Source organism: Equus caballus, chromosome 6 (assembly GCF_041296265.1).
Source record: "Equus caballus isolate H_3958 breed thoroughbred chromosome 6, TB-T2T, whole genome shotgun sequence".
NCBI classification, from domain to species: Eukaryota; Metazoa; Chordata; class Mammalia; order Perissodactyla; family Equidae; genus Equus; species Equus caballus.
This window is the reverse complement of record NC_091689.1, coordinates 49,395,622-49,422,001: the sequence shown is the minus strand read 5'-3', so window position 1 is coordinate 49,422,001 and position 26,380 is coordinate 49,395,622. Positions and strand designations below refer to the sequence as shown.

Here is a 26,380-nt window from a genome sequence, read left to right as displayed (position 1 = left end):
AGAAGTTTCAGGGAGATGGTGGTTTCAGTGATTAATTACATAATTACGAAACTACATTATATTTTTATCATTATTACATATCCTTACCCACCTCGCACTTTAAGCTTTTAATGTTTTTTCTAGTAAAGAAAAGCATTGTATTGGGGCTGGCCTAGTGGTATAGTGGGTGGGTTTGCTTGCTCCTCTTGCGTGGCCCAGGGTTGGCAGGCTGGAATCCTTGGCAAGGACCTGCACACCACTTGTCGGGCCATACTGTGGGGGCATTCCACGTACAAAGTGGAGGAAGATTGGCACAGATGTTAGCTCAGGGACAATCTTCCTCAAGCAAAAAGAGGAAAATTGGCAATGAATGTTAGCTCAGGGCCAATCTTCCTCACCAAGAGAAAAGAAAAGAGTCATAGAACTAAAGATGTCTGAACTACCACATGGATGGTAGCATTTGATAAGATTCCGTTTGACATTTGCCTGTTTGTTTATTTGTCTGTCTGTCTTTTTGGGTGGAGTGATATTATTTAGGATTGGAGGTGGACCCTTAGGCACATGGAAGGATAAAAACCGATCCTAAACGACCTTGAATAAAATCCTATCTTTGAGCTTTGTTTGCAGAATTGAAAAAATGTGGTTCTGTAAATCCACTTATGTCTTAAGTATCCACTTGGCCCTTCATTATCCGCCTGTTCCTCTCCCATTATTTGTTGTTAAATTACTCATCCAGGTAGGCATAATATGATTAGAAATTTCTTGGCAACTCTAACAATCAATCAGTGATGCAGGAGATAAACAACTGCAAACAAGAAGGTCAATTTCACTTGTTAAGCTGGTTATTGTTTTATGAGGAAAAGGTGATTTCCCTCTCAATGATTACAACATCAGGAACTGAATAGTTTTGTTCATTTTAAAACATAATTAACTGCTTATACAATACTGATCTTGGGCAATACTCTTATTTGTAATGTTGTCGTGAACATTTCATAAAGGTGAACTAGAAGTTCAAGATTTCTCAGGAACTCTGAAATAGATTTTAGACTTCTGACACTTAAAATGGACTATCATTAATTATGCAGCTGGGAAAATCAGGAAAATTTTTTCTTCTTGCTTAATTATCAAAACCACATTTCAAAGCATTGCCTCAGATTCAACTCAGTGGTGCTAGGGAAGTAAACCAATATGGCCCCATGCCTGGTGAATACTACCCAGCTGGAGCAGTGGAGGAGCCAGTCATCACCAGTCTCTCTAACCATTGTCTCTCTTCTTTCCCTTTGCAAATGGTTTTCCTGTACAATTTTAGCAGTTTCCATGATGTTAAACATCATCAACATGGTGTAATGATTTCCAAATCTATATCTACATCTTTAACTTTTTTCAGAGCAACAGATTTATTATTTAAACTGTCTACTGGGTATCACCTCTTTGTTGTACTGCAGTCACTTCATGCTTAATACATACCAAACTTAAATAATCACTTCATCTACATATTCATTTTGTCTTTCCTGTCTTGCCTAATTGCAACAGCATTCACCATCAGTGTCAAGCTCACATTCTCCCTCTTCTTCATCATCATAAGAAAACTGCCTCAAGTTCCAACAATTGGAGTAAAAGAATCTTTCTTGAAGAGATATTGCCATTGTTCAGGCCCTTACCTCTGTAACCTAGGATAGTCTTTGAGCAGACTCATGTATGGTTCTCTTACCACTATTTTACCCACTCTTTTCTGTTTTCCGTGGAGTGCAGAGTTATTATATTCATTACCCTTCAAAATAACTTTCAAATTCCTTAGCACAAGGAAAAGACTTTTCAAAAGCCAACCACAACTTTTTTCAATAGGCTTATTGAATGTCATTTCTTACCACACTTGTTTCTTCGCCAAAACTGAACCTGCTCTTATTTTCAAAACACACAATATTTGATTACAATTTTCTTCAAAAAGCTGTTACTTTGGAAACAATTTCTACCCTGCCTGGAAATTCCATAATTATATTAATATTTACAACTCAAAATGTCCTTATTAAATTCTTTTCCAACTTTTCCATTTGTCACTTTAATACGATTCCATTGAGCATTGCTCATAGTTTCAGTATAGGAGAGTCTTCATATCACATTGCATTGCAATTTATATTTACATATCCTTCTGAGTGGACAGCGAACTCTTCTAGGGAAAGAAGTGGGCTTACTCTTCTGTTTATCACCAGGAACTGGTTTAAACTAACTCCCCCTCAACACACATTTTCATGCTTCCCTATAGTTCTTTCTCCTCTGTAAGACTTATCATGAAATTAATGAAGCAATTAATTGGGAAATTATTTAGACTCTGCCTTTTCTGAAAGAATGATAACTCCACCAACTTATATTTATCTCTTCATCCCTACCATTTACTATAATTCTAGCAGTTAGTGGGTGCTTAGTAAATACATACTGACTGAATGGGTGAGTAGAGGTGTTTCCATAGCAGTGAACCTCAATAACCTAAGTAGTATTGAATCTGTCAAGTGATGATTATGTAATATCTATTTTCTATTATATATCCCTTTGCTCAGCATAAACCTCTGAGAGTCTAGAACATAGTACATGAATCCATATCCTTTTGTATTCTTACATAGGAAAATATACTTTGATCTTATTTAATTTATGACTGTTAAAAGAAATTCTTTCTAACCACTTACTGCTTGAGTAATCCCATAAAAATTAATGACTTTTTCTCATGCTGTATTTTTCTTATCCATAAGATGAGAATAAATAATAAATTTAAAATTGTGTTTTCTGAGGACTAAATGAGATATTGTCAATATGAGCACCTAGCACACTGTCTGCCGTGTATTAAGTACTCAGTAAATATACTCCCTCTTCCATAGTTCCTCTTTTCCTTCATCTTCACTCTCCTTCTTCCTCCACTCTCCCATCTTCTATCCCTCCTCACCTCTCTTCCCTCCCTCTCTTCCTTCCCTCTCTTCCCTCCTTCATTCTTTTCTTTATTCCTTTCTTTTATTTTTCCTCGCCTCCTTTCTTCCCTTCTATATGAAAAGTGAACTTCTTTGGAAACTTGCGTCTTCTTCATCTTCTTGTCTCTAGAACATGGCACTGTTTCCGATACATAGCAAGTACTCAATATATATCATTGGATTCATATCTGAATGTTCTGGGATAAGAGTCCACTAATCTAAAGTAGAGGTATTTCCATAGCAAGACCGTGTTAATCAGATAAAATTATTTTGGGTTGTGTTAATCAACTAAAATTATATTTGGTAAGAGAGATATCATTAAAAATGCGGGTTCTCAAGATGATTTAAAAGAATAGTGCAAAATATATATTTTTGTTAACAGTAAATTGTCTTGATTAAAGTTAAGACAAATAGGGTCATTTATTCAGCACATAAATTTTACATTTGGGAAATGCAAATATTTTAGAGAAGTTTCATTACTTTAGGTTTATCAGCCTTGGGAATAAAGAATTGATTGCTTTGATTTTATAAACAATCTGCCTGTGGGTGATGCTTGTCTTGAATGCTGATGAGTGAAAGCTGATGAGCTTCAATTGGTTTGGAAGCTGGCGATTTCATTTATCTCATAAGTATAGAAAGTGGAGTGTAGAGAGTGTTTCCAATAATAAGGCTGAGGGGCTATCAGAGGAAAGGGTATTGGTCAAAAACAGACTAACAGCTTGAGGGTCCAAAGGAAAGAAAGTCAGTCTTAAAACTGGCAAGGCAGGTCAACAACTGAGGATTAGCTCTGTAGCAGAGATTTTAGGAGAATTGGTCTCCAATGCAGGTTTAGAGGAAAGGGAGATGGAAACAAAATCCTAAATAGGGGAAAGGAGCGATGTCTCAATTCTACTGAGAGAACAACATGGTCAGGGTTTTCATGAACACAATTCTACCTTGGAATACGAAATGCAGTCAACAAGGGATCCTTGTTCTCACATTCCCTAGGCCTCATAACTGCCTGTATTTGCCTACCTTCATTCCACCTCCTCGTCTACTATAATTGGTTTGTTGTTCTTTCCTTCGTGTTTGCTGTTGCAATGTTGCAGGCCTATTTCTAAAAGACTGAAACCACTTCCTGTCTTTCATTATCCAATGTAACATTCTTCAAGCAAGATGCATTAACTCCATCAATACTTGAAATGTGAAGGATGTTTAAAAAAACACATGATGAATGGGAGAATTAACACACTGGATACTGTCAAGAGGTTACCTGTTTCTTAGGTATGGATCACTTTTCTTGTAGAAATGTTTTGCAATCAAAATGATGGTAAAGCATTTTTAAATTTCTTCTTTGCCAAGAAGTGACTAGTATGAGTATGTACACTCACACATTTATTTATCTCCTTTTCCTTCATTTTTTTCTAATTATATTTATTGCCAAAAAGGACATTGAACATTGTGAAGAAAATCTCACTAAGAAAATCATAATAAATGTTGAATGCATCCCAACATTTTAAATGTCATATTCTGTATTATGAAATTATAAAAGAATAACTTAGTTTCAATTATATGTGAAATGAGCCCATGTTGAGATTTCTTTTTTTGCATCTGGGTTTTAGCAACAGCAGATATGCTACTTCTCTCAGAAGCCTGGAAAATTTTGCTAAATCAAACTAATGAACTCCTAAGTGTCACACAACAGCTTTCTTTGTTTTTCTCTTTCTTCCTGCCCAAACTGTGCTCCTGATTCCAAAAACAGTAGCATCCAGTGAACTTAAGAAGGAAGTTGTATATAAAATGACACCCCAGGAGAAGTAATGGAAGAGGTTATCTAAATATGATTGGTGGGTCCCATGATACTTGCTCCACAGAATAACTGATCTTTCATTGTGTGTGACTATAAAAGCAACAGTATACAGAGAGAGGCAGAGTAAAAGGAAGCAAAGAAAATGGAGAGCTGAGGCAGCTGATTTCCAATAAGAGAGAAAAAGAGACAGAGACAGAGAGAGAAAGAATATTTATCTTAAGTCTTTATTGTTCAGGCATTGGGATAAAATGGTGCCCTCCATTTTTCTGAGCACCTTTTTGCTTCATTTTGCTGTTGCTGTGGCTTCAAAACCGTAAGAGAATATTATACTCTCTATTAATATTAAGGTACTAGCAAAGTGACCCTATTAAATATATTCCATGTTAAAATTTGATTATGCTTTGCCATTTTGACTTCTGAGACTGCTGGTTCGCCCTATACATTTTAGACAAGTGTATGAAGGGAATTGACATCTTTTTCTCAAGCGCTCTCTCTCTCTGCATACTGAAGTTTATTGTAATACTGTCTGTGAAAAATATGTATGTTTCAGGAATATCTCAATGAGCTAAAATTGCTTTTATGAATGTTCTGTAGTTCTCCTACACTTTTCTAGAGTATTGGTTACTTTCTTTGCGTAGGCAATATATCCTATGGATCTCGTCTGTGATGCAGAGTCATTCTACAGAAAAGGCTTGTCTCCACCTTTTAAACCTTAATGAATCTGTATCCTTGAGTGTTGTCTTAGAATATGATGGCTTCAATACCACTATTTTTGACCAGTCTGTGGAAGAGGATAACTTCTATGCTTGTGCAAATTTCAAGGTGAGGCACTGGATTTGACATTTCAGAACTTCAGATGGGAAGATACAATTATTACTCAAAATTAGTTTTAGAGAGAGAATAAATCTTGATTTTGGATGAATTGTGAAAGCTAGGGAGGAAAATTGGAGAGCTCCTGAGGGGCAACATATAAAAGGAAACTTTACATATGCAACAAAACTTGTAAAATATTGCCATTTTTTTGTTATAGGGAGTGATGATAAGACATAGGTACTGTTTTTTAGATAGGACAGCTGTTTAACAATATGAGGAAGGAGAATCTAGGTAAAGGGATGCAGAATTTGGACTCAGGGCAACAAAAAAAGAAAATAGAAGGCAAGAAGACATAAAAATCAGTTTGTCAGAAACTGTCCTACTAAATAAATTAATCGTAATAAGTGATCACTAAGTCTCTTATTAAGCAATAATGGGATTAGAAGGTTCTCTCAGCCTGAGAAGCCAAAGTAAGACATTATTTACTAAATGTCTAAAAATAATTTTCCCATTCTCTGCTCTTTAACATAAACAGGTTTCTCAGAAGTCTTCTGAACAGTTGGCTTTTGTGACATTGTTGGCTAAGGGAGATACTCTTAAAATCTTTGAGAGGAGATCTGTAGCACTCGCTTCTGAAGAGACGGTAACCTTTGTGCAGACAGATAAACCCATCTACAAACCTGGAGAGAATGGTAAGTCAATATTCATGGTTTCTTTGTATCATTTGTTGACCTGGGAACACATGCTTCAAATTTAAAGCAATCCAAACACATCAGCTTTAGTCTTAAATATATTCTTACTGTTATGGTATCAGGGATTTCTAGAATTTTTACTGACTGTCCAGGTCAATTATGAAATAATGTCCTCTAAGTCCAGTAATTGAATGTTTTGCTTCTTAAAATTTTGCATGCCTCTTTCACTGTTTACCAATTCTAATGACAGGCTTACATAATACCATGGTTAAAAGCGTGGGATATAGAGCAAAATTACTTGTTTTGAATTATTGTTCTGTAATTTACCAATTGGGCAAGCTAATAAAACCTCTATTTAGACTCAGTGTTTTCATCTGTAGAATGACGATAATAAGTGTCCCACTTGTAAAAAAAATTGTGAGAATAATGTAAGACAGTCAATGTGAAATGGTAGCAAACACACACAGACTCCATAAGTGATATTTATTCCTATTATTCATACCAGTGGAAGTAATCATAAATTTAATAACCTAAGCAAAGCCCTTCTATTTTCTTTATTATTGCAAGTAAAAGGTAGCAGAAATAACACTCAAGTAGGGTTCAGAAGAGTATGGTTTTTGTCTTGGCTCTGTTAGTAAATTATTGACTTCTGGCAAGTAAATTCTGATCTTTGAGATCTTTAGTTTTCTCATTTGTAAAATTAGAGGGTTGGATGACAGCATCTACATGTTTTGTTCTAATATTATATATTTGTATGATTTATTGAAAAGAAAAGAATTAAAACAGAATTCATATAGTGAGATTTTTGCTGCATTATATTCTCTTTTCTGGACTCATTAAAATGCTGTGATGACACGTATGTATACAAAAGTAGCTAAAATGGTTTTTCTGGGATTCTGCCAAAATTAATTTAATGTTTTCTAACATGGATATATTTTTTCAGGAAAATTATGTTTAACTCCTGCCATACATATTTCACATTTGTCCTTCTGTGACTAATTCTTTCACCAATTTTTAAGATAGCTCTACGGGCTATCTATGGGTAAAAGCTTCTGGTGGCGGCAGCAGCTAGTGTTAGCTTTGGTGACAATGGAGCATCATTGACAGAGGAATTACAAATATGCAGTAAGAGATGTTTCCAAATGAATCCCAAATCATAAAGGGTCAAATCAGAGAGGGGAGAAAGGAGTGCAGTATTCTATAATAGCAAGGCAATTAATTTCTATGTCTATTTACAAGATATCATATCTGAAAGAGAAATAAGAAGGAAAAAATATTGTCCCCTCTTCCTCTTTTCTTTTAGTTCAAGTTCGTATTGTGACCCTGGACACCAAGTTCATACCTATTGAGGATTTGGTGAGTTCAATAATTCCTAAGGGTACAATGAAATTTAAACAAATTAAACAAATCCATTGCTATATAAAGTGTCATCAGGAAGCTTTCCGTAAGTACGGAAATAGGTTCTAACATGGAACACTATATAGGTATAATTTCAGTGCTAAATATTAAATTTAAACATAAAACTTTCCTTTATAGTGAGTTGATTTATACATCTTTAGATCTTTTCATCATATATAGAAAAAATGGGTTGCATGGAACCTGCTTTCCACTTCCCAGAAGAGATTTGGGATCCTTTCACATTTGGGATTTTCTTGGCATCTTTATCTATAGAAATTTTGTCCTCAGGGGAACTGAGGGCTAAGTCTCAACACTTAAATTAAGTCTATAATTTTGTGATGAAATATCTGGCAAACAAAGAATGCACTATTACAGTATTAACCTGCATTTTTTTCCTATTTCAGTTTCCTTTAATCACACTTCAGGTAAGAGATCTTCTTTTGCACACCCATTATTTAAATATTCAGATAAATAGTGATGTGTGTCTAGTTTTCACTATGAGTAGTTAGAAATTAAGAGAACTGAAACAAGGGGAAGAGTAATCTTTCTATGCAAACACAAAGAAAGGCATCAAATAAAGATCTAGATAAGGGGCTGCCACTTGAAGTGTGGACTGTGTGGCAAATACAGTAACAGGGTTTCATGGGAAATAAAAATTGGCCTCTTTCTAAAGGAGGTTTATGTTTAAAATTGCATAATTTTGGCTGCTGGTCCTTCTCAATCATACTTTAGCCACATGTTGTTTTAAGGAAATAGAAAACATACAACACCTGAAAATTTAGAAAGAAGTAGATGGTGATATTATTATAAAATAGACTCTTTGTTTTCAGAAGACGGTCAATGGATTCTCCTTCTACCAGTTCACATCTCTAGTGTAGTGTAGTGGCTTTCAGATTTATTTGAAATCTTATGCCTGTCAGTAATTTGTATCAGTCAACTCCAACATATGTATTTTAATCCTTACGTACAATGTGTACCATTATTATTAACTAATTCTGAAGGTTAATACACTGAGATCTAGTCAATCATCATTAATGATTATGTGTGTAAATACATACTTCAAATTGTCTTCATAATTTGAATGCTTTTTACTTTGTTATATGGATGACAAATAGTTCATCTTTCTAGTGGGATAAATAGCAGGTCAACCATTTTCGTGGTTTCTGCATTGTTAGTAATCTATAAATAGTATTATCATCACATCATAACTCAACTAGTGTTGTGTTCCATAGAAAGCAACAGAAATCTTAACTAACATTGGTTTAAATGAGTAAAAGTTTTATTGTTTTCACAAACCCTACATTTGAGTATAGGAACTTCAGAGTTAGGACAGTAACAGCATAATGTTACCAAGGACCCAGGCTTCTTCTTCTTCACCTCCCTGCCATCCTCAGTGTGTTGTTTTGTTTTCAATGCCATCTAAGTCTGATTCTTTTAGAAAGAATTTCTACCCAGTGACTTCTACTTAAATTGAATTGATCAGCACTCAATCACTTGGGATATCCTTACTTAAAGGAAATCTGGAAATATGATTTAGTTTTCTAGATTTTATTCTAGAGGAAAGAAAAAACAGTGAGTAGTGAATAATGTTTTTGGTTCTTTGTAGAAATCTTTTTGCAAAGATTTCTTCAATCACAACCTGAAGATATCAGTAAATTTATTGATCCACACTCACATAAGCTGCAATATGCTAAAAACAAGTAAAGGAGAATAGGTGGCATTATCAATCCTTTCTTATTGTAGAACTTCCACTTAACAGCCCCTGCATGCAGTGTGTAATTCATTACCAACTTACTTACAGATCAAATAAACACCAGCAACAATCTTTCTAAGTATTTGTCAGGAAGAGTAACTCCTTGTGCTCCTGTTGTTGTGGGTCCACTCTACTTTGGAGAGCACTACTCTGGAGCATGAACACTGTGTTTTAAATTCTTTATGCAACTCTGGTTCAGAAAAATCAAAAGCATTAGTTATAGATTATTTTTTCTTATCTGTTTTGGTCTTAAGAGAGATATACCTTAAGATTAAATTTGAATACCTCAGGAAATTATGTTGTTTTTACAATTTGAAATATTAGTTCAATGAAATGGTAGAGCTTTACTTCCAATAATTACAGAAAGCACCCAAAATAAGGAAGGAAAGGATAATACTCTCGTATGACCTATGTTTTTATTTCTTCTTTATTTTTTAGGATCCTCAAAACAATAGGATTTTTCAATGGCGAAACGTGACTTCTTTTCAAAACATTACCCAACTCTCATTCCAATTGACTTCAGAACCAATGTTTGGAGATTACTCTCTTGTTGTGAAAAGAAACTCAGAAAAGATGTTGACACACCAGTTTACTGTTGATAGATATGGTAACCAACTGCTACTTATGATTGTCCTATATAAATGAATAGTTCAAAGGACTGAACAAAACTTTTATGTTAGAGTTAGGCAAAAGTAGGTGAAGCTTGATTTGGTTTTCTGCCTTCTTCTTTTCTTGGCCTTTTCTTCTTTATCACCTCTCCTTTCTTGCTCCTCACTCCTTGCCCCATATCCTTATTCTCACATCTGCCTTTTCTCCCTAGGAAATATCTTATTTTCTAGAATCCAGACAGTCTTCTAGGAAGGATCTAAAAGATTACAATAAATAAAATATGAAGTTCTGAGAATAGGGAAAAGAAAAGAAAGAGAATAATTAATCATTAATGAGACACCATCACTAACTGGTGCCCCACAGAATCGGGGACAATTGAAAAGCGGTCTATACAGAAGCACACATAAGAAAATGTTGTGCATGGAAGCACACTTAGTTACGTGATTACAGTAAGTTTTGCTTACTGGGGATTGTGGGGCCTGAATTATATTTCTTTGTTTCCAGTGTTGCCAAAGTTTGAAGTTAAGGTCAGTGTGCCACAAACAGTAACTATTTCAGATGATGAATTTCAAGTGGATGCATGTGCTAAGTAAGTATTTATTCAGGAGATATGACTCCACAGATCAATACAAGACTCAGAGAGAATGAGAAATGAGATTAACCATGTAACTTTAATTATTTATATGCTTACCATAAAACTATTAGAGAATTAATGAGTTCTCATTGTAGAATATTTGAAAAATATAAAAACATAAGAAATGACCTATAAGTAATTCTACCAACTGCCATTAATATTATGATTTATTTTCCTCTAATCTTTTATGAATACTTTCCACAACTGCAATCATAACTTGTCGACCCACTAGAATTAAGAAAACATGTCTCCATGTTATGCCAATCTTTTCACTAATTCCAATTCCTTGCTGCATAACATAACATATCTATATGTGGCTATACCACAGCCACTTAACTATTCTTTTATTTAACATGTAGGCTGTCCATTTTGTTTTCCAAGTAATAAATAATATTATAATCTATATTTTTGCATATAACTGTGTAAGAAGTAGCTTTTGAATTAAAAATTATTTACTTAAGAAAGATTTCCAGAAATGAAATTTCCAAGTTAGACAAAATGTGTAACATTCTTTTAGTCTTTTGATCGCCATATTGTTCACTAAATATGTTGTGTCATTGTACAATTCCAGCAGCCGGTTCCAAAGCACCTGCCTCATTGAATCTTCATCATGATTAGTATTTTCATTAAAAAAAAAGAAAGAAAGAAAGAAAGAAAATAAACTGTTGAAAATATCTTAATGGGAAAAATTCAATTTTAATAATTTAATTTGAATTACTTTGAATCCTCTTCAGTGTAAAAAGATTCCTACATGATTTGAGAAACTTTGATTTTCTTCTTGTGAAATTATTTCTAATACTTTTTTCTTTTTTTTGAAAGTGTGATAACTTTTCTCAAATTTCTGATAATGGCAAAAAATAGCTGATATTTATTGAGTGCCAATGACTGTGCTAAATGCTACATTTATTGTATTCTCACCACAATGCTGTGAGATAGGAGCTATTATCATCTCTACTTTAAAAAGAAAAATAGTAAGACACAGAGAATGGAAATAACTTATCAACATTAATGGAGCTTTTTGATGGCAGAACTAGGCTTTAGACCTAGGCTATTTGGCTTCAGAGCTACTGTCTTAACCAAGACCGCTGTTATACTTTATATAAATGATTAAAAATATTAATATTGCCATATTTGTTAAACACTGTTTATTTAATTGATGACATGAAAATTACTTGCTTTGAATATTTTCAGAACTACGTTAAAGATACATTGGGTAAAACGCTGTCTAATAAACATACATGGGGAGTGCTCAAGGATGCCACAAACAACATTGGAAACCAGTTTTTAGTCTTCTTTTTTATTTTTTTTTAAAGATTTTATTTTTTCCTTTTTCTCCCCAAAGCCCCCCGGTACATAGTTGTATATTTCTCATTGTGGGTTCTTCTAGTTGTGGCATGTGGGACGCTGCCTCAGCGTGGTTTGATGAGCAGTGCCATGTCCGCGCCCAGGATTTGAACCAACGAAACACTGGGCCGCCTGCAGCAGAGCGCGCGAACTTAACCACTCGGCCACGGGGCCAGCCCCTTCTTTTTTTTTTTTTTAATAGTATTTAAAATGTTCTTTGGACTCTAGGAAAATAATCATAATATTTTTATGAGTTTCAATGAAGAGTAGCTGAATGTTTGCCAGGGTTTCGTAAATATAATAGATGAGAGATTATAAATTATCTGTGTTAAAAATAATGGAATAATGAATATAAGCTTGAAAAAATCCAGAATCCTAAAATGGCTTCACTAGAAAAACCCTACACAAAGCCAAAATGGTCTGTGGGATTAAGATCTGCCCAATGGTATGCTAGAAGAGTACAACACACATATGAGGAAAACCAAAATATTTATCAAGTATCACCTTCATAAAAGACTTGCTAAGCTAAATGCTGATATGAAATTGGGGCTTCTTGAAATTTCTTTAACGTTATAGCCTACTTAGATTTGACATTAAAGAGTACATCAGTATCAGCAATAATAAGACCCTGAAGCAGGACCAGCCAGTTGAGACAGAAGCTATGCTTCCTACAAGGTTATTTCTGGGCAGACCACAAGAACAAGATGATGAAATCAGTATGTCTAGAAGTTAACATCAGTGAATGGGTTGCCTATCTCAAGTTGTATAATACTGTGTCTGTGCATTGTTTCTTTAGTATTCCCTGAGATTTAGCTTGGAACACCTAGAGAAAACAGTAACAAATTAGATTATGTTAGTAAACAACCTCAGAGATGAATCAAGCTTTTAAGAGGGAAGAAAACTGGCCTACAGGCAAAGACATTTTAATAAACTTCATTAGTATCCACCAAAAGCTTTTCAAATCACAAAGGGAGAATGTTGATTCTGACCTGTGTGAAAATTTAAGCTACATATTTCATGAAGATGTGTTAACCAGTAGATAATGCTACTATAAGAGTTTTATTTTATAAATAAAAGACAGTAAAAAGAAGAAATAAGACATGTTCAGGTATAACACTTGAGGCCTGAGCTCAGTCTTGCGTCTACTTTACAGATGATTTAGTGATTTGAGTTGAATCAAAATCTCAGAAGTGTTAAGAATTTTTAAATAGAGAGAGAAACAAATTAGTGGAGTAGAAAGAGCATGGACTATGGAGTGAGGAAGATCTGAGTTTAAATTTTAATTCCACCAATTACAATGTGAAGTGAGTTACTTGATCTGTTTACTAATATCTAAAATGAAATAAAATACATACATCTCCAGGTCATTGGGAAAAATAGATGAGATAATGTATGTAAACACCAGATATGTACTGGTGTCCAACAATTAGAAAAAAAGTATTGTGATCAATAAATTTAATTATATTTGGTTTTACTGTATACTAATTTCACATTTGTTATCTATTTTTCTAAATCTTTGTGGAAGGAGTCCTCAAGTAAAAAAAAACTCAAATCAACTTTATTTGCCTTTGATTGAACCTTTAATGTTGCAGTTTTTTGTGTATTTTAGGAGAAAATGAGATATTTATTTAACCCTACTTCATAAGAGATTGTACTTTTTGTCGAAGCATATCCAGTTTATGCTGATATTCATACCTTTTATATTTATTGAGTGGTAAAATGAGAATTTTTTAAAATATTGATATTGATAAAGTGATAAATTGATGAATATTGATAAATAAAATATTATTTTCTGCTAAAGGAAAAAAGTCCTGCAAATAATTTTTCTAACACTTCTATCAGATTAAATATAATTTTTTTTAATGAGGAAGATTGTCCCTGAGCTAACATCTGTGCCAATCTTCCTCTGTTTTGTATGTGAGATGCCTCCGCATCATGGCTTGATGAGTGGTGTGGAGGTCCACGCCCAGGAGCTGAACCCGCAAACCCCGGGCCACCCAAGTGGAGTATGTAAACTTAGCTCTACACCACTGGGCGAGCCCCAGGTTGAATATAATTCTAAAAGCTCAGTTTAATCATTAAGTCCTATTCACTGAGAGTTTAGATTCTATATTACCTTGAATTTGACTCCTAAAAAAGCAGCTGAACTGGGGATTGGCTCGATGGCGTAGTGCTTAAGTTCCCACGCTCTGCTTTGGTGGCCCTGGGCTCTCAGGTCTGGATCCAGGGTGTGGACCTAAAGCACCTCTCATTGAACCATGCTGTGGCAGCATCCCACATACAAAAAGTACAGGAGGATTGCCACAGATGTCACCTTGGCAACAATCTTCCTCAAGCAAAAAAGAAGAAGATTGGCAACAGATGTTAGCTGAGGGCCAATCTTTCTCATCAAAAAAAAAAAAAAAAGGCAGCTGAATCTTTCTAACAGATCTAATGCCTAATTTAACCTAAATTCTATGGGGAAGATAGCACCAAAATAGATGAGAATTCCTAATTAAATTTGGTCATTGGAGTAGTCATAGTTTAGAGATTTCATATATAATTTCTGAAGAAGACCATAAAATATTACCATAGTATTGTTCATCTGTAGTTATCTGTACACCTTCTCACCCTAGGTACACCTATGGTCAACCTGTGCAAGGGAAAGCTGAAATCTGGGTGTGCAGAGAATTTGCTTACTCTAGAAATTGTGAGAATGACAACAATGAAATATGTGAACAATTTATTGTACAGGTATGGATCAGGATCTTTACTCCAAAAAAAAAAAGTCTTATTCATTTTCATTATTGTTTTCTCTTTGATTCTACTTACAAAAAGGACCAAACACTATATTTAACACTATTTTCATTTTGTAGATAATAGAGAATACACCTAGATAAGGTGAAGAATGAGGAGAAAATATAATGTTTAACAAGTGTGCTAACTTTCTAGGCCATGTAAATAGTTATCCACTTATAGATTCATAGAATTTTTAGAATTTGAAAGATCTTATTGACTCCCTTGTTTTGTGTATTGTCTAGGTGACCTCCCTGATCTTTCTCTGGAGAAGAATCATTAATCATCCTTTAAATAAATGAATCCTTGATAGTACTCACCATGCAACCTAGCATTGTCCTTATGAAAGAATTTCATGAAAACATCTGCAGTTTAGAGTATCTGCTTTTGCTGCTTTAGATTTGAAGTTTATTGTAGAAGCCATCATTTGCTTTCCTGATCTGTAGCATCTTAACCTTAAGTGGACAAATCTGTTCACGTCTTTGAGGATCACCTTTAGAGTTCAAAAGTGAAATTTGTATACATCACACTGTTTGTATTATAAGTCTGACTGTCCTGAAGTTATTCACCAAATTTAGTGAACATCCTTTAGGTAAATATCAATATTTGGTAAGGGTGGGCAGGAACCTATCTTTTAGATAGGAACTGAAGGGTAAGAAAGGTTGAGTGAAATTCTTCCACATCAGTAGCACATTATCCTGTGGTGTGCTTATAATGTTATTTAATCAACCGTTTTACCATGTGATGGGTGTTCACTCAGCTAATGTTTTATTTTTTCCCCAGCTTAAAAAATACGGCAATAAACAATCTACTAAAACTATCTTTATATATGACAGGTTTTATTTAAATGGAATAGATTCCTTGGAGTGGATCTCCTGAGTCAAAGTAGGTAGATAGATAGATAGAATCATACATAATTCTAATTTTTAAAATATTAGTATATTGTTGTCCAAAAGAATTTTAAGCATTCAAATTTCTGTCAACAATATATGAGAATACTGTATTTCGCAAGTTACTGCCAGCAATATACATAAGAGTTTTGAAATTTTTGCCATTTTGATAGACGCAAATTTATTTTGTCTTAATTTCCATTGCTAGTGAGTTTGAGCATATTTTCACATTTTTGTTATCAATTTGGATTTTTTTCTTTTGACAGTTCTTAATTATCCCTGTTTTTCTTGTTCATGTGAAAATGAAGCTTTCTTTTATTATAAATATTACCTTCTATTCTCTAAGCAAATTTTTTTTCATATCTGTTACTTAAATATTGATTTCATGTCTGGTATTTTTGAAATATCACAGTTCCTAATGTTAATGGGTTCTCAGCCTTAACTAATGTCCTACCTGCCTTTATGTAGTACATGTAGCTATTGAAATATTCTTTAAGATTTAAAAACATTTTCCAATTATGTTCTAAAATAAGATTTTGTTCTTTCAGATGAATATTCAGTTGTGTTAGTGGCTAATCTTTTATAATTTTGCTCTCTCTTTATTCTAGATCATGCTCATGAAAGGTTCATCTGTTTTATTGGTCTTACTCTGATTTTTGTTCTTATTATCATTTTTGTGTTACTAAATAATTTATTTTAGTTTTCATCTTATTAATTCTTTTCCCTAAAATTTTAGTTTATTTTTTTATTTTAAAAATTATATTAGTTGCTTCTTTTTGTTAAAAACTCATTCAGTGTTTTACATTTCCCTTTAACCACAGTTTAACACCATAGATTTTGACGCAAAACATTTTTTCCTTGACACTAATATTTAGATTCTTATTGATTTACCTCATATTTTCTCTTTGACTCAGGAAATCCTGAAAGATGACTTTTTTAATTAATTTCTAAGCAATTAAGGTTCTTCTGATTACTTTTTATTAATTCTTTTTCATTTGATTGCATAATAATTAGACAAAGTAAAATGATCTTTTTTGTTGTTGTTGATAATTCAGAGGGGTACATGTTCTGGAATCAGAATGCCTAGTTATCTGCACTACCTTCAACCTGTGTGACCTTGGGCAGAGTATATAACCTATCTGTGCTTCAGTTTATTCATCCACACAATGGAGATGATAAATCTAGTGTCTAGCTCATATGGTAGTTTTGAGAGTCAAATAAATTGATATATGCTTCTAACATTTTAAATTTTGAATTAATAAACAGTTTTTACTTTAAAACATAGCTAAATCTATATTTCTCTAATTAGTGATGTGACCGATGAGAGATTATCTGTCGATTTTTCCTTATTGTAAATGAACAATTTACCTTGAAAAGTGTTGGTGTTACACATCTGAAAAGGGCTTCTGTTCCATCTCTTCTTTGTGCCTCTCAAGATAATTTTAATTTTCCTATTCTTAAAATATCATTCAGTTCCATTTTCATCATTTAATTTGTTCCCATCTACATTGTTTCCAAGAAAATATCCCTGAAATCTGAAAAATATACATTACCTCCTTGCCTTGTTTTAATTGCTGAGGAAAACTCCTTTCTCCCCTTTTTGCTGTAATTTTTTTATCATTTCAACAAATTTGTGAGATGGAGCCGTGGGTGGTTCAGGGAGTCATGTATCTGTGCTAAAACTCCATATTCTTTTGAGACTTTTGAACCCCTAACTTTTTTTGATTATACTTCCTCTTTATTTTTCAGTTAAGAAATGGTTGTGTTTCTCAAATTGTAAATACAAAAGTCTTCCAACTCTACCGTTCTGGATTTTTCATGTCCTTTTATGTCACTGCAACAGTTACGGAAATCGGGACAGGTAATGACTGTGTTTTATGGGCAACCCAGGGATAAATGCAGCTCAGTGGGGAGAAGTTAGGAATACTCACCAAATACAGATCAATAATTGTTCAACATAGTAAAGTGGAAGACATTTGCCAATAGATCAACTTGGGGGTTGCTTTTGAATAAGATTTTCCTAGTAATATTTAAAATAAAATTATTATATAAATGCTACACGTTTATATCTGCTTCTGTGTCTGCATCAGTTAGAGGATCTTCCCTCTGAATTAGTAGAGCTTAGCTGATAAATTAGATATCTTTTTAACTTTGTGTTAATCACTTGATAATCAATTACCAGGGCCCAATCTTTGATTTAATACAAGAGTCACAATCTATATCTAGAAAGTCAAATTCAGCTCCCTGCCTGTTTATGTAAATAATGTTTTATTGGAATGCAACCACATTCATTTACCATGCTTAAGAGCTACAACAACAAAGGTGAGTAGTTGAGAGAGAGACCATGTGGTCCACAAGCTTAGAATAACAACTATCAGATCCTTTACTGAAGAAGTTGTCGACCTCTGATTTAATACAACATGGGACATTTAAAGTACAAAAGTTATTGGTGAAAAATTTACAAGATTACACATAATGATCACTCAATAATTATCTGTTAAAGGAATGAAAAAGAAGAAAGTGAGATTTAATTTGGGATGGGGAAAACCAGATTCAATTACTAATTATTTCTTGTTACTTAAAAATGATTAGGATAATATTCTCTATAAAGTGCTTTATATAAATATACTTGATCAATGTTGTAATGAAATTCACAATAGATGTTTCTCACAGTTATATTGTAACTTAGCTAGGTATGCTTGCCTCTGCTTATTACATGATTTGTCAATATCACAATGCATTTCTATTTATTTTGCTATCAGATACTTTTTGAATCTGGTAAAAGTCTAAAAACATAGTCATCTTTCAGGTTAAAGAAAGATTTCAGGAAGTGAAAACCTTACTCTTGAGATGTTTATGACATTCTCTATCATAAAGAGAGATACAAGCCAGAACTGAGAAGAATGGTAGAAGGAAGGAAATTAAGGATGTTTTTCTTGCATCTGATTCAAATATTTTCATATTCATTATATTATTCAGTTTGATGTGTACTATAATCAAATTCATACAGAGTACTCTGGAACATGCTCCAAAGCACCCATACCTCCCTTTCGTTGTAGAACAAGAATATAATTCTGTGTATAGAAGTTTGTACAAGTCCCCTAAGCTGTTTGTCTTTTGAAATTCTTGATCAAGTGATTTTTATCCTCCCTGACACTGTTTCTCATTTCCTATAGGTGTGCAGATCAGTGAAAAGTCTTCTATTTCTATCACTCAATTGCTCGGGAGCGTGAACTTTGAGAACATGGACCCTTTCTATAGAAGAGGAATTTCTTATTTTGGAACTGTAGGTTTGACTAAAAATATTTATGTTTTCATTTCATTTTCTTGGATCACAGACTGCCCTTTGAAAATTTCTGGATGCATTCTTCCTACTGTCATAACACGTTTCTAGCCTTACTGCATCTGATATACTGGAAAAAGTCATAGGTTGAAAGAAAGTGATAAAGTTATAGCTTTTTCTGTATTACATATTTATTTAATAGAACATCTTTCTGTCTCATTGGAATTTAAGAAAATTACAAATAACCACATTTATGAATAGAAAATTATTTCTCTGTAGAAACGTAACATGTATTTTAAGAATTAATGCTTCTTTTTTTTGTACAGCTTAAATTTTCCGGGCCTAATAACATACCCATGGTGAACAAGTTATTGCAATTGGAGCTCAATGACAAATTTATAGGAAACTACACCACAGATGAGAATGGTGAAGCTCAATTTTCCATTGACACTTCAAATATATTCGATCCAGAGTTCAACTTGAAAGTAAGACGCCAAAGAGTAGCTGAGATCCCACAGAGGAGTGATTTGAATGTTAGGAATTTTGGACAGTAGCAATTTCTCAAAAGAGAACTTGTATGGAGAATATATTTTAACAAAGTTTTAAAATTTAGAATGTTTTATATATTTGCTTGTTCATTTAAAAGCACATGAGAATACTTATTCAAGAGGATGAGATAATAGCTATTACAATTGTTATAAATTCTGTAACAAACGATATTTTCCTCTGAGAAACTAGAAATAGCTCATGAAAATGATTTGGCTTTTTTCATTTGGCCATTTCATGCATAGACAGGGGAGATACTATGATTTCTCTTTTTCTTCGTCTTAAACTGAATTTTGCAGTTAAACAATTTGTCAGTGTTCAAACGTACCTCAAACACACGGAGCCTAAAGCTATTCCCTGAGTTCAATTACAAAGTAAAAATAAATAATTCATTGTAGGCTTATTGAAATATACATACAGTTATGGTCATGCTTTGTATACAAAAAGAGGAGAGTGATATTATTTTACTTCCAATAGCTTAATGTTGAAACATCATCCGCAAGCTAAGATTCCCCCTACTTTGAAGAGATAAGAAGTCTTCCATTCTGTAATAATTACTGTCCTTGGAAGAGCTTTACAGTTCTAAGATCCTTTGCTTTCTTTTATCTTATCAGGCCACATATATTCGACCTAAGAGCTGCTATCTTCCCAGCTGGTTGACACCTGAGTATATGGATGCTCATTTCTCCGTTTCACGCTTTTACTCCCGAACCAACAGCTTCCTGAAGATTGTTCCTGAACCAAAGCAGCTTAGATGCAATGAACGGAAGATTGTTACTGTGCATTACTCGCTGAACAGTGAAGCATATAGGGACAATTCAAATATAAACTTCTTTTATTTGGTAACTCTCGGTGGATTCTTGGATCTTGTCTAATTGTCTGCTTAGCACAGAATAGCTTAAAATGTGCACATCAGTCATGCCACGTTAATCTGAGTGAGCCAACCTTCTCGCTTTGCTGGTGAATGTTATTGGATCCATTGAAAACAAACACGGAAACAAATAAACACAAAAAGATCCAAGGCGCTTTCAGTTTCCCTAAAATTAACAAACTTACTACTCAGAGTCTGTGATTTTAAGCATCCAGTTATAGCTCATGTCAAATATTTATGACTATTTGTGAGAGTAAATTTTTACAGATGCCAGAGAGTAAAGTGAAAGGCTGATTTTGATAAACAATAAAAGGACTTAGTCTTTTTGGTTCTGTCCCCATATTTATCCATTTTGCCTCTATTAGGCATATTGAAGGGTGAAAAGCCACAGACTTGGAAATTAAGACGCCTAATTGGAATCTTCCACCCTCTCTTATTTATCACTCAAGCTAGTTGATCTTGGACAGATTGGCTAAACTCCCTAAGTCTTAGCTTCCTTGGCTGTATATTTGTAATTGAAAATAATAATATTTACCTCCAAGGGCAAGAATTATGTTCCTGGCAGTGTTATGAGGGCGTTATATGAGTTAACTTGTTAATCAGCCCTATAGATATCTCCAATTTACTAATAAGGGAACAGAGGCAAAGAAGTGAAAGCACTTGGCTTATTGGAAGCCAGACAGTCTGAACAATGTTAGAGCTTTATGCACCCCCTTGCACAGTGCATTATGTATTATTCACCAAGTTTCTAGCACATAATGCTCTCAATCAATTGTAGTCACTTTGTCCTTTTTTAACTTGTGCAAGGTCCATTTTTAATATTTGTTTGTGTAAGCTATCTTATCTTATGGAATAGAATTATCATTAGATCATTCATTATCTAATAATAATATGATATCATATTACATAATATAGTATCACATATTGTGTTTTCTTTGTTCTACACAGATAATGGTAAAAGGAGCTATCTTCCTCAGTGGACAAAAAGAAATCAGAAATAAAGGTGTATATAATAAATTCATTTTTTAATACACTCTCTCCTTTCATTTTTCCTTCTTTTTAAGGAAATGTTGTAGCGATATTTTGTTATAGTGATAGAGGCAAGAGGTTAGGAAGAGCACTTATCATACGATTTTTGGAAGGCAGTAGCATGGCCCAGGATAACCTACTAAATATTTTGATGAAGGAGCTTTCAACCTGTATCTATCATTGCCAGATTATCAAGTACATTATAGAAAAGTGATGTCTAAAACCAAAATATTGTTTTTGCCTAAGTTATGCTATCTTCTTTATTTGTATATATAGTTCTCATTATTTAATTTATTTGCCTTTAAAATAAAGCCCAATTTGCTCTTTCTATGCATAAGTCATTCTCTTTTATCTAAGTGTAACCACTGAGCCAGGAAAGTTTTCTCATTGTATCTGTTGATGACATTTCCTATTTACACAGACTGGAATGGAAACTTCTCGTTCCCGATCAACATCAGTACTGATCTGGCTCCTGTGGCCTTTGTGCTTGTCTACACCCTTCACCCCAGTGGGGAAATTGTGGCTGACAGTGTCAGATTCCAGGTTGACAAGTGCTTTAAAAACAAGGTGATGTTTCTTCTGTTTCTTGCCTGTCTTGAGTAAGAAGGGTGAGCAGTTTTCTCGCTGTGGTCTCCTTCTTATGTGACTACTGTAACCTTTACATGGTAATCTCACAATAGATGTTGGCATAATTAAATTATTAGGGGTTGAAAGAATCACTGAACAGAATGAATAACTTTTGGCAGCAATACTAATCCTGAGATGATAAGACGATGATGAAGGAGGTGCTCCTGGAAGGAGAGTTGAGGGTGAAAGTGGGCAGGGGAAATATAGGTATAGAAATTTATAAAGATTAATTTGGAAAAGTTTGAATACATTCAAATTATTTTTACATAAAAATACCTTACTCTCATTCCTTTTCTTTCTCTACTTTAGGTTAGCATCAAGTTCTCTAAGGAGCAGGGGCTGCCTGGCTCCAATACCAGTCTCTATCTTCAAGCGGCCCCTGACTCGTTCTGTGCACTCCGGGCTGTGGACAAAAGTGTTCTTCTACTGAAATCGGAACAACAGCTGTCAGCTGAAAGTGTAAGCTCTCTGATGTCCTCATTTTCTTCATTTTTATCTGGCTTCGTACAAGGCTTACCCTTCAGATGATTTTTTTTTTCTTAAAGATGGGCACCTGAGCTAACAACTGTTGCCACTCTCTTTTTTTTTCCTGCTTTATCTCCCCAAATCCCCCCGGTACATAGTTGTATATCTTAGTTGCACGTCCTTCTACTTGTGTCATATGGGACACCACCTCAACGTGGCCTGACGATCAGTGCCATGTTGGCGCCCAGGTTCCAAACCTGTGAAACCTTGGGCCGCCAGAGCGGAGTTCACAGACTTAACCACTTGGCCATGGGGCCGGCCCCCAGATGATGTTTTTGCTTGAGATGGAACATGTTGAAAATATCAAATATTTTCCTCCTTTGTTCCTTCATGGGTTATATACTTAATTATTTTTCTTGGCTGACCCAGCACTATTTTGTTAATTTTTAATAAAATTATGATTTTGATTTATTAATTTGATGTAATGTGGGGGTTTTTTGGTACTCTACCACATTGATTTTTGTTTTTATCTTTATTACTTCATTACTGTTGCTTTCTTTTATTGATCTTGTTTTTAGCTTTTTTATTTGGAAATTTATATAATTTTCATTCATTTATTTTTATTGGCTTAGATGTTAAGGCCTATGAATTTTTCTCTAATTTCTGCTGTTAAAGTATCTCATAGATTCTTATATGTAGCAATTGCATCGTTGTTTTTGGAAATTCTATAATATCTGCATTTAGGTTTTTACTGAAAATTTATTTAGTGGAGCATCCCCTAATTTATATGTAGACTGGCCTTTCTACTTTGGAATATTTAATTTCAAGTTATATTGCCTCATGATCAGTAATATTTCTATTTTATGGGGACTAATGATATGCTTTTATTGTGCTCAAATATACCAACAGCTTTTGAGAATACTTCACACGTGTTCAGAGGAATATGTAGTCTCTTTATGTCTGTTCTGTATCCATAAGATCTGATTATTTAGATATTTTCTATTCTCACTTATTTTTTTAAATACACTTGACCTGTCTTGTACTGAGAGTAGTGTGTTAAACCATCCTGTTAAGACTGTTTCTATCTGCTTCTCCTTGCATTTTCTGTTGTTTCTGCTGTGTTATTTTGTGCATAGATATTCATAACTATTGTGGCTTTATTCTGAAATGGGGGTTTTAACAGTATAAAGTGTCCTCTATCTTATTCGGTGCCTTTTAGCCTCAATTCTACTTTTTCTGATATAGAAAAAAAATGTAACCTCTGCTTTCTTATTATTTTCATTCACCTGACTTTTAGTTTTTTTTTTTAAGTATGCTTTTTTTGATGAGGAAGATTGGCCCTGAGCTAACATCTGTTGCCAATCTTCCTCTTTTTTTTTCTTTTTTTCTTTTTCTCCCCAAAGCCCTGGCACATAGTTGTGTAGCCTAGTTTCAGGTCTTTCTAATTCTTCCATATGGGGTGCTGTCTCAGCATGGCTTGATGAGCAGCGCACAGGTTCCAGTGTCCTACACCATAGGTCCCAGTGTCCTACACTGGGAACTATCGAGTCCATGGACTACGATCATATTTTGACACTTAATGTCCTTCTTTCTTTTATCTGGAGTAGATTTAGTGTGTGTTTCCTCTAATTCCTCCGCATCTATCTCCTCTATTTTCATCTAGTCTTTTAAGCCTTCCCTCTTGAGCTTTCCATACTTCATATTTCCAATAGCAGTAAGATTCCAACTCTGCTGGAATTTGGTGGTTATTTCTCTACTAACAAGTAATTTGAAGTTCATGAAATTATATATATCTTAGTAATGTTAAAGACACAAGTCATGGATATTATTACTTGTTCTCTTTCATTTTATTTTTTCTTTGGAAGGATACGTAAGAAGATTTAGAATCAGGCAGTTATCACTTTCCTCCAGACCTGGGAGTTGTAGTGTTATAATTGCAATGAATCATCTGTGCATTAGACCTTGGATTAACGTATAAATCTCTAGGCTTCTCTTTCTTACATGTTATCCTAAATCCTGCATCCAAGCTGAAATGTTCTATCGACATGACATTGACCATCTAAAAGAAATTGAAGGTTTCCTCTACTGGAAAGATAAGTTGACTCAAAGTATTGGATTAAATATAATGGCTATGCTTTTAAACAACAGAGCAAGAATAAATGATTGTGGCACAGAATTTGCCAATATTGTAACAATAAATGAAGTGTTTAAAATCATTGGAAACCATGTGATTTTTCTCATAGGTGTACAACCTGCTTCCAAATATAGAACTATATGGTTATTTCTATCATGGTCTCAACCTTGATGATGGCAAGCTAGACCCTTGCATTCCTCAGAAGGATATGTTTTACAATGGTTTGTATTATATACCTGTAAGCAACAATGGGGATGGAGACATCGCTGATATTATCAGGGTAAGATAACTTAAGATTTTAAAAATTATTTTGCCTCAATTTTAGTTTAAGTATTCATAACGCATACCTATATTTTATTAATTATGTAGTTTTCTTCTTATTCTTTGAGATGAATGTCAGTAATCTGCTTAAAGAGCACCCAAAAATTGTCTTATAAAAAGGAGATATTAATTTTTGTTGATTTTCTTTCTTTTGTTGAAAATAAGTTAAGTGGCAGTTGAAATGATAAAACCTCATGTTCAAAGTAATGAGACAGTCTCCAATTTATTGTGATAAATCTTATATAGAAATCATCAAATCAAGAGACTAAAATACAGTCTGAGCTCCATCAGTATCTAGGCTATCAACTGGATATGCTGAGGCCTCCACAAAAGGATCATTATAATTGAAGTCACAGGTTTGGAAGAAAAGGGGCATAGAATTAGACATGCTGTAGTGTTAGTCTCAGCTCTCCAAATTACTGACTGCATTTGTATATGTGTGTTTATGTTTGATGTTAATTAGGGTAATGATAGTGCCTATCTCATAAGTATTCTTCCCTTAGAATTAAATGGAGAATGATGTAAAATGCTTTAGCAAAATTCTAGCACGTAATAAGGGCTAGCTAAATCATAGTGATTATCATTTTGCCTCCAAATTAGAGATTTTTCTGTATATCACATAGAAGTAACGTGACTTCTAAAATTCCAAACCCTTACTAGCCGAGGAAACGTACATTTATCATCTGTTTATCCTTATAATGTAGCTGATAGGCCTTTTTTAGCTCTTGCATGAAAGAAATGCACAACCTTTCTTTTGCTGTTTGTTTCTTTGAAGATTATGGGTCTGAAAGTCTTTACTAATCTCCATTACCGGAAACCAGAAGTATGTTCAACGGAGAGAATGATGCCATTCCCTAGGCCACTGTATCTTGGAATCAAAGACTATGCACCGATGTACAGTGCCGCATCTAGAATTGAATGTGGGTAATCTAGAATTTTGTATCTGGGAGATGGCCAAAAGCATTCATGGAATTAGGTGTATTTGGGATAAAACTATGAAAAATTGGAATTTTACAAGTGAATTATGCCATGTTTTGGTTACAACGAGACATCCTGCCGCTGAATAAAACAGAATAAGGCAGGCTGGAAGTGATTTTGGCTTAAAGGAAAAATTAGCTTCAGATATGAGAGGAAGTCTATTTTTATTGGTATCACACAGTATCAGAAGTGTATAAGAGCAGGCAATGTGTGATGATGCAAGAGGACAATTATTAAAAGCATGATACAAGAGAATGAGATGTCTCTGTAGGGACTTTGTAGCCTTATTATATGCAGAGTTCAAGGCAGAGGATTTTGATTTTGAAATAGCCAAACAGTTGGTATCAGAAGTATGTTCAAATACTAGTCCATTTCCTACTGGAGGGACTATAAGTGCAAAACTCAGCAGTAGTCTTAGATAAGTAAGGTCATTAGGCAGATTTCCAATACAGAAATTTAGTCAGGGAAGTAAAATGAAACAAGGCCATCAAAA

General features: G+C 34.0%; 1 protein-coding gene across 2 annotated transcripts in view; it reads left to right on the top strand.

Annotated features, from left to right (window-relative positions):
* The first annotated feature begins 4,807 nt into the window (after positions 1-4,807).
* Positions 4,808-26,380, top strand: part of LOC100061827 (ovostatin homolog 2) — a 41,224-nt gene continuing 19,651 nt past the window's right edge. For both annotated transcript variants that reach the window (XR_011439677.1, XM_014740733.3), the window contains exons 1-17: positions 4,808-5,038; positions 5,364-5,547; positions 6,074-6,230; positions 7,534-7,586; positions 8,033-8,053; positions 9,820-9,988; positions 10,495-10,579; positions 14,584-14,701; positions 17,383-17,494; positions 18,810-18,919; positions 19,243-19,401; positions 20,077-20,304; positions 21,282-21,336; positions 21,784-21,929; positions 22,299-22,448; positions 24,698-24,868; positions 25,685-25,829. Coding sequence is in view for 1 of the 2 variants with exons in the window: in XM_014740733.3 (XP_014596219.2) it covers positions 4,974-5,038; positions 5,364-5,547; positions 6,074-6,230; positions 7,534-7,586; positions 8,033-8,053; positions 9,820-9,988; positions 10,495-10,579; positions 14,584-14,701; positions 17,383-17,494; positions 18,810-18,919; positions 19,243-19,401; positions 20,077-20,304; positions 21,282-21,336; positions 21,784-21,929; positions 22,299-22,448; positions 24,698-24,868; positions 25,685-25,829 (2,128 nt within the window). In the remaining variant the exon portion in view is untranslated. The remainder of the gene's footprint in view (positions 5,039-5,363; positions 5,548-6,073; positions 6,231-7,533; positions 7,587-8,032; positions 8,054-9,819; positions 9,989-10,494; positions 10,580-14,583; positions 14,702-17,382; positions 17,495-18,809; positions 18,920-19,242; positions 19,402-20,076; positions 20,305-21,281; positions 21,337-21,783; positions 21,930-22,298; positions 22,449-24,697; positions 24,869-25,684; positions 25,830-26,380) is intronic.